Here is a 14,203-nt window from a genome sequence, read left to right on the forward strand (position 1 = left end):
CCACTCACTGTTTACACTGGGTTCATGTGAGAAGCATTGTGATGCATTTCCTGTCCAGGATAAGTGAGAGTTCAGTGTGGCCGTTGTTTGGGAACACAGGCTGGTATTCTCTCCCTGGGCCCAGACAGCAATGCGAATAACAATATGCCTGTCATTCCCAGACGAAGAGGGTCATCTGATGGAGTAAACAAGCTTGGGCCAGGCGTGAGGAAGAGAGGCGTGAGGAAGAGAGGCCTCTCTCCACCCCTCTGCCTCCCAGACTACCCGGGGTGCGCCGGGCGGCCGTCGGACGGGTGCGGCGGGGGCACGTGTTTGTGTGTGGTGGGGAAGTAAGAGACTGTAGGTGAGAGTGGACCATCCCACAGCAGTCTACAAAAGAGATCTAGTCAAATGACCCCTCCCTCTGTATAATGCAAGCACAGACTTAGACAGAGATGTAAACACACACACACACACATTACAGGCAGGGGGCGGAGCAACATCCCCAAGTGTCAGATTCACCACGGGACTGTCAGGAATTTCATACTTTGCTTCCAAAACAGTTAAAATACAAGGGGCTGGCAGGAGAAACTGGAGGTATGTATGTGTGTGTGTGTGTGTGTGTGTGTGTGTGTGTGTGTGTGTGTGTGTGTGTGTGTGTGTATTGAGTATTCCCAGCTGGACTGTAGTTGTTGTGGCCTGCTTGGTCTGGAGAGGCACCTGGTGTCCTCCTGGTCATGCCCAGTGATACGCTGGCTCAGTCTCTCTCTCTCTCTCTCTCTCTTTCTCTCTCTCTCTCTCTCTCTCTCTCTCTCTCTCTCTCTCTCTCTCTCTCTCTCTCTCTTCTATCTCTCTCGACCTGTGCCGAGACCCACATGTAGGATGTGCCGAGGTCATGAATGGTCATCGTGGCACTGTGTCCGAGGGACTAACTGAGAGGAACGCTACGTATCTGCTGCAGGAGGACTATGTTTCTGGGGCAGCTAGCGGCCGTGCTGCACCTGTGCTTCTGGGTGGGGTGCAGGCAGACTGCCCACCCGCCCAGCTCCACGAACGCTGGCCCATGCTGGGGACCACGCAGCCGGACAGCCGCCAGCTGGAACTGTACGGGTGCGAGAGCTTCTGTTTGGGGTGCGTATTACTCAAGCTGTGCAGGATTTAAGGTGCTTGTTTGCTTTGATCTGCTTTGTCTATTAGCCATGATAGAGATACCTCTGCTACTTCAGTAAGTTATTGCTCCTTCTAAATAACATCATAGCCTTTACATCAAGGGGCCATTTATACCAAAAACAGCTGCACTGAATGGAAACTACTATACCATATTGTAAATGCCTGAACTCATCTTGCCTTACTGGCATTTATTATACTGTATAAGTATATATACTATATATAAGTATATAATAATATATACTCATAAAAATGTACCAGGAGAAACACTGGTTTCAGGAAACAGTCTAATTCAAAGCCAGCGAAACAGCTGATTTTCCGTTTGACTGAGAAAGTGAATTTTTAGCACATGCTTGTACTCTGCGTTGAAGTTGTGAAGCCTCCTGGGGCAGTGGGCTAGAGTTAGCATGAGAAGCTAACACATGACCTGTGGCTGTATTCATTAAGTGTCTCCCTGCATCTCACTACCGTCACTAATTCTAATTATCTGCTCACGTTTTTCACACTCTCATTAGCAGGCTGATTCCAACACATTTGTGACTGATTTATTATTTTTTTATGAGGTTACAAACATCTGTTCAAAACTTCAGATCATCTGAGCGGGATTTTATAATGCTTTTTAGTCACAGTGATTTTTAGTTGCTATTCTTTGGTAAATGCCAAGAACAACTATAGAAAAAGGACAAATTGAGGACAAAACAGCCAGGACCCATGAGACATTGTCTCACCACAGACAGAAAGATAACTAGTGCTCACAGAATGGCAGGAAACCGCGCAGTGATGCGCTGTAGCACGTTTTTTTCTGCTCTCTGTCAATATCCTAGCAACACCGCGTCTTTGTAACTCACAAGAGTGTCCCAGAGTTCAACACAGGAAACTAGAAAGCTTCCATTATCGTACTTGTTACTGTGGAAACTGCATCTTTTTACCCACAGACATCTGAGCCGTCTGTGAACTTCCCACCCGTAAAGCGTAAAAAAGGCACGGCACAACTCATTTTAGCAAGACACGCTCTTTTTAATGTTTAAGATTCAGCCTTTGCAGTGTATTGGCAGGTCTTATTTCATTTAACACAAGCCCCTGTCTGTGCTTTATTGTGTTACTGGTAGAATCCAGTTTCTAATGGACACTGCAACATTTCTTGTAGATGGGCACTATTACAAGGCAATGCTTATCAATGCTTCCAGTGGCAATTGGGTTACATTGTGTTTGTTGAGATATTGAAATTGCCTTGTTGAGGATATCACCTTGTTTATCAATGGCGATTTTTTAATCATATCATCCACTGCTTGAAATTCACAAGATTGTCTAAGGCCAGAAGTCAACCTCTAAACTTTTTTTTTTTTTTTTTGAACTTTTGGTTGCTGACTCTATACACACATTCACATATATACATAGTGTTGTGAGATTCCTAAACTCTCTCTCTGGGCTGCAGTTTCTGGAGGTCTAAAAAACTTTAGTTCCCAAGCACCAGAGTTTTTTTTTTTTTTTTGGAAAATGTTGTGTGTTAAAAGGTGACCAATTGAATGCCTGGGCAGTATGAAATATATGAGGTAGATACGCTTCCGTACAGCCAATCAGTGGGCTGGACGCCTGGACGCCTGGACTCCTGGCTAATAACAAACTATGAATTGTTGGGAATGCATAATGTTTTGGTTTTAGGTTCTCTTATATGTTAAATGTAGTATGTTCAAGAATGTAATGCTTTACATAAAATACTTCACGTCACATAAATTATGACAGCAGAGTTTGTGGAGTTCATGTAAATAGAAAATGATCCGAGTTTCAAATTGAAAATGAACAAACGTCTATAGAGGTATTTCTAATCAATTTATTGTCTGGATATGATCATATGATCTGACAGACAGTATGGATTGAGATAAACATCTCTTAATGTTAATGTATATGAATATAGATATTAGTATATTCATAATGCTGATATAGATATTAGTAATGGTAATAATAATGTTAATATAAATATTAATAATGGAAAATCACTTTAGTTCAGCTTGCATTTGGTTTGCAAAGATTCCGACGCATACTTCCTCGTTGCCGTGGGGAACGCCATTCTCCGGATGACCTTGGACGGTGGCGTCCAGGAGAGGCTTGTGTCCAGAGTGGGCGGGTCCATTCTGCTGGACTTCCACTCCAGAGAGGGACACCTGTACTGGGTCAACATGCACACAGGGGTCCTGAGTCGTGCTCACCTGGAAGGGACGCACAGACAGGTACAACTGAAGTGTCTTATATTAATTATTAATTCATATTAAAGGAAAATTAAATGTGCCATATTTTGTCAATTGTGATTTTCACCGCAATCGAAATTTGTCCTCCGCTTTTAACCCATCTGTGCAGTTAGAACACACACACACACACACACACTAGTGCCCAGAGCGGTGGGCAGCCCTAGCCCGGCGCCCGGGGAGCAGTTGGGGTTAGGTGTCTTGCTCAAGGGCACCTCAGTCATGGCCTCAGGTCTGGGAATCAAACTCACGACCCTCCGGTCACAAGACCAGTTCCCTAACCGCCAGGCCATGACTGCCCCTAATGTTGTGCCCCTAATGAACTCCCTTTTGTTAATACCACAAACATATTTAATTTGATGTTTTAAAAGTTTTAAATGGATTTAGTGTTAAAGTGGGTATAGATGTTTATGCAATGTTTTTAGCAATGTTTATGGGTCATTGTGGATTTATTTTGCCATAATTAGTGGCTGGCTGTATAATTTCCAACTTATTACACATCTAATTATCAACAGTCAGAAATGTGACCCAAATATTTTTTTTATGTCCATCTATTGTATTAGCCAGTTATAAGCTTACCAAGGAAGGTTATCTATCAGAACTAGAATAAATGGCGATTAGCAATCATTCTAGTTCTAGCAATCTTAGCAAAGTTAATTGAACTCTGAACACTCTCAGACCATTGTCCAAAATTTCCTGTCTATCCTACATATTTTACCACCTCTCTCTCTCTCTCTCTCTCTCTCTCTCTCTCTCTCTCTCTCTCTCTCTCTCTCTCTCTCTCATTGTGTTGGGGTGACCTTTGACCTATTTGCTAGGGTTTTGGTCAACTTTCCTTTCTCTTCCACTTTGTAGGGTGCTTCACCAGCACTGGTCTTTCTGCAGTATTCCAGCTATTCTGTAACTCCGTTTAGCATTTATAGCATAGCTATAGCATAGCTGTAACTCCATTTAACTGTTGAGCATTGTCTCTCCAAAGATCCCAGTGAGAATTTGTTGTGTCTTTCCAGAAACTTTTGTCACTGGGTAAAGGAATCTCAGGGCTGGCTGTTAACTGGATAGAAAACTCAGTGTTCTGGAGCAGCAGGAAAAGGGGGACAATTCAGAGAGCACAGACTGATGGGAAAAACGTGACGACTGTTCTCAGAGGCCTGTCTCTGCCCAGTGGTGTGGTGATCGACCCTAACCACAGGTGAAGACAAGCTTGTGATGACCCTGGACATCACATACTCACACTACACACACAAAAACATAAAACTATAACAAAGGCAAATGTTGCTGAATCACCGGAAATTAAACTGTTATGGGTCACATCTAACACAGAGTGAGTGGGAAACGTTACAGCCACATTTCAAATATAATGATTCTCATTGTCTGAAGCACTTTATTTGCTACATCCCATAGTCAATGCACAAAATAGCAATCCCATAACATAGCATCCCCATAGCAACATGAGTTAGCTTATCCAGTTCTTCAAGCTGAGTTAGCTAATCCAACCGACCGAGGCCAAAGGTCAATCTAAGTTCCCACAGAAACATATCCAGTGTTTGTTTAACCCTGCTCGGCTGTCTGCTCCGAGACCCAGGCACTGAGACCGCATGCCCCACGTTCTCTTCACACTGCCTGACTAGTGAGAGATGCAGGGCCGCGTTAGCACGTTAGCATGTGGGCTCTGCGTGCTGGGCCTTCAGGTGGAGACGATCTCCCTGACATGGCTTACACATATGTGCTGCCTGGCCCACCACAGGCAGGCTAAGCCCTCTTCAAAGAGTTACTCTCTCTCTCTGGTTCACCCAGTAGGCCTAGGCCTATCTCACAGACAGCCATTCTGTTCTCACCTGTGCAAAACATTTCACAGTGGCCTCAATTCTCAGAATGTATGAATCAGAATTAAATGAACCTTAAAATCCCATCAGTATAATTGATGTGAATAGAAGAAAATTGTCATTGCTGGCAAATTTTTATCATCTAATCAAATCTGTTCTCAACCCATACACTGATGTGTGCCCTAATGTTGCTTTACACTTCAAATTAATGGTGTGGTTTAGTAATATATTATCTTCAAAGTCTTCAAGTAACACTCACAGAGAGCAGTTGCAGATTTGAGTTGGGATTTGAAAGAGGACCGAGTAGAACAGTTATAGATTTGAGTTGGAATTTGAAAGAGGTCAGAGTAGAACAGTTACAGATTTGAGTTGGGATTTGAAAGAGGTTAGAGTAGAACAGTTACAGATTTGAGTTAGGATTTGAAAGAGGACAGAGTAGAACATTTACAGATTTGAGTTGGGATTTGAAAGAGGTTAGAGTAGAACAGTTACAGATTTGAGTTAGGATTTGAAAGAGGACAGAGTAGAACAGTTATAGATTTGAGTTGGGATTTGAAAGAGGACCGAGTAGAACAGTTACAGATTTGAGTTGGGATTTGAAAGAGGACTGAGTAGAACAGTTACAGATTTGAGTTGGGATTTGAAAGAGGACAGAGTAGAGCATTTACAGAGATACTGAGGCAATGAATTCCAAAGCTTCAGGGCAGCAGTGCAAAAGGATCTGCCACCCATGCTGGGGCACTTAGTGTGTGGGGCAGTTAGAAGAGTGGCACAAGAGGATGCAAGTGGGGCAATAAACAGTATATACCGGAAATATACCGGATCAAAACCATGTAGGACATGAAAGTCCTGAACATACTGAAACATTTTCATCCCTGATTATTTTTGAGCTAGAGCTGTTTTGAAAGACTCAGGCTGCCCTCTACCCATAATCCAATGTGCTTTGATGCAGATATCTCTTCTGGCTCTCTGGGGGGGTCACATCCAGCGTCCAGCGCTTGGAGCTAGCGGGGGGAGAGAGGACCACCTTGCTAAAGAGTCCTGAGCGTTTGCTGGCTCTGGCTATAGACCCAGTGGACAGGAGACTGTTCTGGGTGCAGCAGAGTCTCAGCAAGCACAGCACTATGGGCTCCTGTGACTACCATGGCAACCTTGTGAACATTGTTGTCAGGTGGCATTTAAGGTAATACTAGCTTTGTGTTAAATGCTGTAGTCAGACGAAGTAGGTTTGTTTCCATCAGTCTTACAAGGCTTGTTCTTTGCACATCTTCTTGGTCTTTAGTTAAGGTGGCAAAAACTTGTTTACACTCACCAGATCGAAGTCTCTGAAGATGTCCGTTTTCCAGAACTACGTGTACATGACAGACTCCTCGTCGAGGAGAATCATGAGAGTCGACAAGAACACAGGTGGACCTCTGGAAAAAGTGGGTTCACAAAAGATGCTGCATGTTCCTTCTGATGTTCAAGTGGTCCACCGCACCACGCAGCCTACAGCAGAAGCCCAGGAGCCCACCATGCCCGGTCAGTGCTGGAATATCACCTGCACCTCCGACCTGCCTCTCGGATCTCTGTGAGAACAAGAACAAGGAAAAAGAGGAATAAACATGACATTTTATACTGTATAGGCCTAAATTAATAAGCAAATAATAATGATAATCAGAACTATCAGACCGTGATCAGTAATCAGTACCAGAATACATTTTGATGGTAACCTTCCCAGCGTTGATCGTCACTGCTTTGCTGGACAATTAACAATTTCTGAATTTCACATTTGTTTGCTAAAATCACATGAAAAAACTGCCATTGTTTTCTCAATTACTGTTTTTTTTTACATTTACTTTAAAGCTCACATAAAACTATAAAACTTTAAAACATCTTAGCACAGTTTCTTTCAGAGAGGTCTTTTGTTATGAAGCATTGTGTGATCTGGGTGTCCTCGCTGTGCTGTGTATGTTGCCTTGGTGTGTGTTCAGCATGTGCCCCTCAGACGGAGGAGTGTGTCACTGCGTGTTCCCGTCCCAGAGGCCCTGGGCAGTGTGACTGTGGTGAAGGCTTCACTCTCAGCACACAGGGAGGCTACTGTGAAGGTATGTCACTCCACCCCATGTACCTTCTAAAACTACCCGTAGATTTAACAGTGCTGTTCCTTGAATGGAACTGGCACTCCTGAGTGGCTCAGTGCTGTCACAGCTAGCACAGTCATTTCTGGGTGATTGCTGGTTTAATCTCTGGTCATGGGAACCATCCCTGGTTGGGAGTCCAAGACTCCACAATGGCCCTTGTTCTCTGGGTGGGCGGGATAACCGGTTGGAGCTGGTGGTCTAAGGTTGTTGAGCCATTCTGTCACATTAGGAACAGTTTGAACAGATTTGTGTTAGCTTTCTGCCTTTCAGGCTTGGTGGGGTTGTGCGATGGGGAATAACTAGTTAGCTAGTGGGTGGAGTTGGAGATGTGTAACATTGGAGGAGAAAAAGCAGGATTAAAATTCACTAAAAAAATGACGTGGTGATTCTGACCAGTCTCACGTCTTCAGCTCACTCCCCCTTTCTGTCTATGGCTGCTTGTGTCCTTTAACATACTTGTTAGTCTCTCTCTCTCTCTCTCTCTCACTCTCTCTGTTGTAACGTTCTTGTTTCTCTCTGTTGCAGTGTTGGGAACGTTACTTTAAAAAAGTAATTAGTTATAGTTACTCACTACTTGTTCAAAAAAGTAACTGAGTTAGTAACTGAATTACTCTATAATAAAAGTAACTCATTACCAGGGAAAGTAACTATTTGCGTTACAGTTAAAAAAAGGTTATATGCCAATTAATTAAGTTTTTTCTTTAAGCAGTTTTCACAGTCAGTTGAAATGAGTAGATCAGAAAATTGTTTAACTTTTGATATTTATTGCACATCCACAGACCAGTGCAGGATAAAATCCTTTAAAATCCCAAATCTTTGGGGGAAAAAAAGCAAAAGTAAACAGTTACACTATATAAAGTGCATTTACATCTATGAAATTAAATTAAATTCTCTCAACCTGAGACAACTGGTTTGTTTACAACAGAAGTAAACTTAACAATAAAACCTCTATTCTTAATTAAATAAATCAAATACCCAGTCTGGTAGACATTCAGGAACTTCAAGTATTTTCTTAAATAATGTTTATAACGCCTTGAAAGTTCTAGTTTTCTTCGGCTTGCACCTGACGCCATTTCGGCCTCTTCTCCGTTTGTGTCGTGTCACTCGCGTGCTTCGGCGTGCGTGTAAAAACACTGGCTCTGATTGGCTATCATAACGCTGCCTTAGCCAATCGCTTACTGACTTGTTAAGTTAAACAGGTGTTACACCGAGAACTGTGACCTATCGAGATCTGTTACTCCTCACTATCGCAACATTGCTCTGTTGTAATATTCTTGTTGCCCTCTCTCTCTCTCTCTCTCTCTCTCTCTCTCTCTCTCTCTCTCTCTCTCTCTCTCTGTTATATTTTTGGTTTCTCTCCATGTTGTAATATTCTGGTTGGTGTCTCCCTCCATGTTGTAATATTCTGGTTGGTGTCTCCCTCCATGTTGTAACATTCTGGTTGGTGTCTCTCTCCATGTTGTAACATTCTGGTTGGTGTCTCTCTCCATGTTGTAATATTCTGGTTGGTGTCTCCCTCCATGTTGTAACATTCTGGTTGGTGTCTCTCTCCATGTTGTAACATTCTGGTTGGTCTCTCTCTCCATGTTGTAATATTCTGGTTGGTGTCTCCCTCCATGTTGTAACATTCTGGTTGGTGTCTCTCTCCATGTTGTAACATTCTGGTTGGTGTCTCTCTCCATGTTGTAACATTCTGGTTGGTCTCTCTCTCCATGTTGTGACATTCTGGTTGGTGTCTCTCTCCATGTTGTAACATTCTTGTTGGTCTCTCTCTCCATGTTGTGACATTCTGGTTGGTGTCTCTCTCCATGTTGTAATATTCTGGTTGGTGTCTTCCTCCATGTTGTAACATTCTGGTTGGTGTCTCTCTCCATGTTGTAACATTCTGGTTGGTGTCTCTCTCCATGTTGTAACATTCTGGTTGGTTTCTCTCTCCATGTTGTGACATTCTGGTTGGTGTCTCTCTCCATGTTGTAACATTCTGGTTGGTCTCTCTCTCCATGTTGTAATATTCTGGTTGGTGTCTCCCTCCATGTTGTAACATTCTGGTTGGTGTCTCTCTCCATGTTGTAACATTCTGGTTGGTGTCTCTCTCCATGTTGTAACATTCTGGTTGGTGTCTCTCTCCATGTTGTAACATTCTGGTTGGTCTCTCTCTCCATGTTGTGACATTCTGGTTGGTGTCTCTCTCCATGTTGTAACATTCTTGTTGGTCTCTCTCTCCATGTTGTAACATTCTGGTTGGTCTCTCTCTCCATGTTGTGACATTCTGGTTGGTGTCTCTCTCCATGTTGTAACATTCTGGTTGGTGTCTCTCTCCATGTTGTAACATTCTGGTTGGTGTCTCTCTCCATGTTGTAACATTCTGGTTGGTGTCTCCCTCCATGTTGTAACATTCTGGTTGGTGTCTCCCTGTCTGTGTTTAGATGTAAACGAGTGTGCCCACTGGAACCACGGCTGTTCTCTGGGATGTGAGAATGTTCCTGGATCCTATTTCTGCACCTGCCCTAAAGGCTACGTGCTCCTGCACGACACCAAGACATGCCGTGGTGAGAGAGACGTGGAAATATATTATCATATAATGCATGACTACCAGTGCTTTTGGGGGGACACCGTGGCCCTGTTGCATTGTGGTCCTGTTAATCAGCTTGTAGAGCGGGTGGTGCTAGGTGATCGCATCACCAAGGTTCTGGGTTTGGTTTCCAGAGAGTAGACATACTGTTATACCAATAAATAAGGAAATCATTATGAATAAGGGTTTATTTATGAATAAAGGTGAGCAAATACTTTTGGCAGAATAGTGTTGTTTTGGATTGTTAGGCAATTAGACAGTGGGGTAGTTGTGCTAGAGGGGGCAGTACTCATGTAAATAGATCAGGAGGGAATATGTGTGGGGTAGTTGTGCTAGAGGGGGCAGTACTCATGTAAATAGATCAGGAGGGAATATGTGTGGGGTAGTTGTGCTAGAGGGGGCAGTACTCATGTAAATAGATCAGGAGGGAATATGTGTGGGGTAGTTGTGCTAGAGGGGGCAGTACTCATGTAAATAGATCAGGAGGGAATATGTGTGGGGTAGTTGTGTTAGAGGGGGCAGTACTCATGTAAATAGATCAGGAGGGAATATGTGTGGGGTAGTTGTGCTAAAGGGGGCAGTACTCATATAAATAGATCAGGAGGGAACATATGTGGTCAGCAGCTTTGCAGCACTAAGCAGGTGAAGAGCACAACAACACCAAGACCAACAGATTACCACATACACACAGGGCACACTCTCCCTCCCTCTGTCTCTTTCACTCCCTCTGTCTCTCTCTCTCTCCCTCCCTCTGTCTCTCTCTCTCCCTCCCCCTCCCTCTGTCTCTCTCCCTCTTTCTCTCTCTCCCTCTCTCTCCCTCCCCCTTCCTCTGTCTCTCTCCCTCTCTCTCTGTCTCCCTCCCCAAACAGACATGCACACTCCCCCCTCTCTCTCTCTCCACAGACATGCACACCTCCCTCCCTCTCTCTTTCTCTCTCTCTCCACACAGACATGCACACCTCCCTTTCTCTCGTCTCACCCAAAATACAAATGCACACACCTCCCTCTCTCTCTCTCTCTCTCTCTCTCTCGCTAATCTCACCCAAGATGCAAATGCACACACCTCTCTCTCTCTCACTGTACCCACACAGACAGACATGCACACAATTATGTCTCCCTCTCTTTCTGCCTCTCTCTCCCCAACCAGACATGCCATCCCCAACCTCTCTCTCTCTCTCTCTCTCTCTCTATATATATATATATATATATATATATATATATATATATATATATATATTTTTATTTTTTTTTTTTTTATTTTTTTTTTTATTTTTTCCCCCACACATATACACATGCACAAACATCTCCACTCCTACACCCTACACACAAACATTCTCACACATACAAGTTATACTACTAAATTCAGTATGGGATCTACTGTCACTGGTGATGACAGTGAAATTTGTGTAGCTGGGAGTTCTGGAGGAACTGGAGGAGTTCTGGAGGAGGGTGCATAAGCCATGGTTGTGTGTGAAGTGTTACACTCCAGGTGGTACTAAAGGTCAAGGTTCAAGTGTTATCCGCTTGCAAGAAGTCCTCCATCACGCTTTCACCGTTTTGGGCGGGATTATGGACGGGATTATGGCGCTGACATCATAAATGGATTGCAGGGAATCTCAAGCTAAGAAGCTTGCTTCTCCAGTACCAGCTGGCTTTGGTAAAGTTAGCTGCCAGCTCTGGAGGCTGTGTGCTTAGAAATAGCCCAGAATACTCGGAACTGAGTTTGTTCTTGTCCCTGCAATACTGGGTCATTAAAGGCATTGTTCTTTCATCTGGAGTTGTGTACACTAGAACTCAGTAAGAGTGTTTGGATAAATAGTGTGAGCTGTGAAGAGGGCTGTGGGTTTTCATGACTGTGAAGTTATGGTGTCGGTGGCATTACCAGATCTACTTCTTTTCTCCTTGCTTGCTGGCCATTATAAGGAAAAGTCATTTCATATGAACAGACAACGGTAACCTGTAGAACAGTAAGACTACTATCAACAGAGATGTGGACAACATCCTCAACCACACACAAGGCTGGTTCCTGGGTAGATGGTAGGTTAGTCTGTGGTCCAGACCTAGCTGGTTCCTGGATAGATGGTAGGTTAGTCTGTGGTCCAGACCTAGCTGGTTCCTGGGTAGATAGTAGGTTAGTCTGTGGTCCAGAACTAGCTGGTTCCTGGGTAGATGGTAGGTTAGTCTGTGGTTCAGACTTAGCAGGGTCCTGGATAGATGGTAGGTTAGTCTGTGGTCCAGACCTAGCTGGTTCCTGGGTAGATAGTAGGTTAGTCTGTGGTCCAGAACTAGCTGGTTCCTGGGTAGATAGTAAGTTAGTCTGTTCTTGAGAAGTGACTGGCGGCCTGTCTTGAGTAACACTTAAGACCACTGCTTGTTTTTCATTTAGTTGTGGTTGCCATGGCACCCAACAGCCCATATCATTCTCTCAGGCATGAACCTAGAGAGGCAACCTAGCGAGCAAGATTTTTCATTCATTCATTCATTCATTCATTCATTCATTCGTTTGTTTGTTTGTTTTTTTCGTATCATGCGGTCACAGTCACAGTCATATTCACAGATTAATATATTTCTGTGCAGATACAAATTAGTATATTAATAATTTACACATACACCTTTATATAATAATATCTGAATTTCACCAACAGCAGCGGTCTGTGTCGGGCCTGTAAACAGTGCTGCTGAGTTAGCAGTGGTGGACCTGTCATGAGTATCATCACTGCTGCAGATTCATGTACAGATATCTATCTCACCTGGACCTGCTGAAGGACTGTTATGCTCCCATTCTGACCACTCAAGAGTATAGAGATCGAAAAAATATCAAAATAAAGATGTGAAAGCCCTGATCATTGAGATGTTTGGAATATAGACACTTCAAGTTGGTAGTGATCAAGTCCTGAATTTTTTTTTCTTCTTGTGGCTCTTGTGTGTGTGTGTGTGTGTGTGTGTGTGTGTGTGTGTGTGTGTGTGTGTGTGTGTGTGTGTGTGAGCAGAAATTGAACCATGCTTGGAGAATGGCACACTCTGTGATCACGCATGCACACACACACCAGACGGAGACGTGTGTGTGTGTCCCGTTGGATCCACACTGCAGCCCGATGGCCGATCCTGCACAGGTGTGTATGTCTATGTGTGTATCTTGTGTTGCATTGTGTCGTCACCTCTGTGTGAGGGAGGAGAGGTACTGAAGCGTCTCTGTCCCCCCGTCAGGCTGCCTGTCTGTGGATGGAGGGGGCTGTAGTCAAGTGTGTGTGACGCTGTCACCTGGCAGGTGGGAGTGTCAGTGCCAACCTGGATACCAACTACAGCCAGATGGCAAACAATGCAAAGCCACAGGCAAGGCCAAGCGCGCGCGCACACACACACACACACACACACACACACACACACACACACAACACACACACGCACTTGAACGTGCGCACACACACATACACACACACACATTGTGAGATCACTCTCTTAAATGTCACAGGTCCACCAGCATTCCTCCTGTACGCAAACACAGTGGACATCAGAGGAGTCCACACAGATGGAACAGGGGACAGACGGGTGCTGGACGGGTCTGAAGACTCCATCCTCGCTCTGGACTACGACCCAGTGCAGAATAAGGTGTGACACTCACACATAATCACGCTCACTCAAACTGAAAGGGCGTCTCATGACCGTATGTCCATGCTGTAGTTGTGAATGGAAAATTGAGCTATAAGTGCCTCTCGCCATCTGGTGGCCAAAAGCTGTAAGTATGATACAAGCGTTTCTGTGATAGCGTTTGTCACGCACCCTTTTCTGGCTTGTTGCTCAGGCATTTAATCTACTGTCTTTCTTTTCCGCAACAAAATGATAGGTCTTCTGTCTGGAAATGGAACTATTTGAAATGTGAAATTTGACTGTGTCCTTGTGGTTCAGATTTATTTTGCCAGCACGTCCCGGCAGCAGATTGAACGGGTCTCCATGGATGGAGGATCCAGAGAGGTGCTGGTCTCCAGTGAGCTGGAAACTCCAGAAGGTCTGGCCGTGGACTGGATCAATCGCAAACTATACTGGACTGATAAAGGGTAATATACACCTGCACACATATACACTCTCTCTCTCACACACACACTCTCACACACACACACACACACACACACACACACACACACACACACACACACACACATTAAAGTTGTCTGTTTCAGGTTGTCCTCTATTTCTCGGAGGGGTTTGGACGGCGGGGACAGTGAGGTGGTGGTTTATGAGAAGATCCTGAAACCCAGAGGAATCGCAGTTCATCCTCACGCCCAGTAAGACAGA

The 14,203-nt window shown here is 44.2% G+C and overlaps 1 protein-coding gene across 2 annotated transcripts in view; it reads left to right on the forward strand.

Moving 5' to 3' along the window:
- Positions 1 to 636: 636 nt before the first annotated feature.
- The window catches only part of egf (epidermal growth factor), a 25,694-nt gene continuing 12,127 nt past the window's right edge, over positions 637 to 14,203 (forward strand). For both annotated transcript variants that reach the window (XM_077021115.1, XM_077021116.1), the window contains exons 1-12: positions 637 to 1,110; positions 3,175 to 3,374; positions 4,400 to 4,581; positions 6,168 to 6,398; positions 6,531 to 6,736; positions 7,189 to 7,302; positions 9,765 to 9,887; positions 12,901 to 13,023; positions 13,118 to 13,243; positions 13,383 to 13,519; positions 13,817 to 13,965; positions 14,089 to 14,193. In XM_077021115.1, coding sequence (XP_076877230.1) covers positions 948 to 1,110; positions 3,175 to 3,374; positions 4,400 to 4,581; positions 6,168 to 6,398; positions 6,531 to 6,736; positions 7,189 to 7,302; positions 9,765 to 9,887; positions 12,901 to 13,023; positions 13,118 to 13,243; positions 13,383 to 13,519; positions 13,817 to 13,965; positions 14,089 to 14,193 — 1,859 coding nt within the window. In that variant the 5' untranslated portion in view covers positions 637 to 947. The remainder of the gene's footprint in view (positions 1,111 to 3,174; positions 3,375 to 4,399; positions 4,582 to 6,167; positions 6,399 to 6,530; positions 6,737 to 7,188; positions 7,303 to 9,764; positions 9,888 to 12,900; positions 13,024 to 13,117; positions 13,244 to 13,382; positions 13,520 to 13,816; positions 13,966 to 14,088; positions 14,194 to 14,203) is intronic.

The sequence above is a fragment of the Brachyhypopomus gauderio genome, chromosome 11 (genome assembly GCF_052324685.1).
Source record: "Brachyhypopomus gauderio isolate BG-103 chromosome 11, BGAUD_0.2, whole genome shotgun sequence".
Taxonomy (NCBI): Eukaryota; Metazoa; Chordata; class Actinopteri; order Gymnotiformes; family Hypopomidae; genus Brachyhypopomus; species Brachyhypopomus gauderio.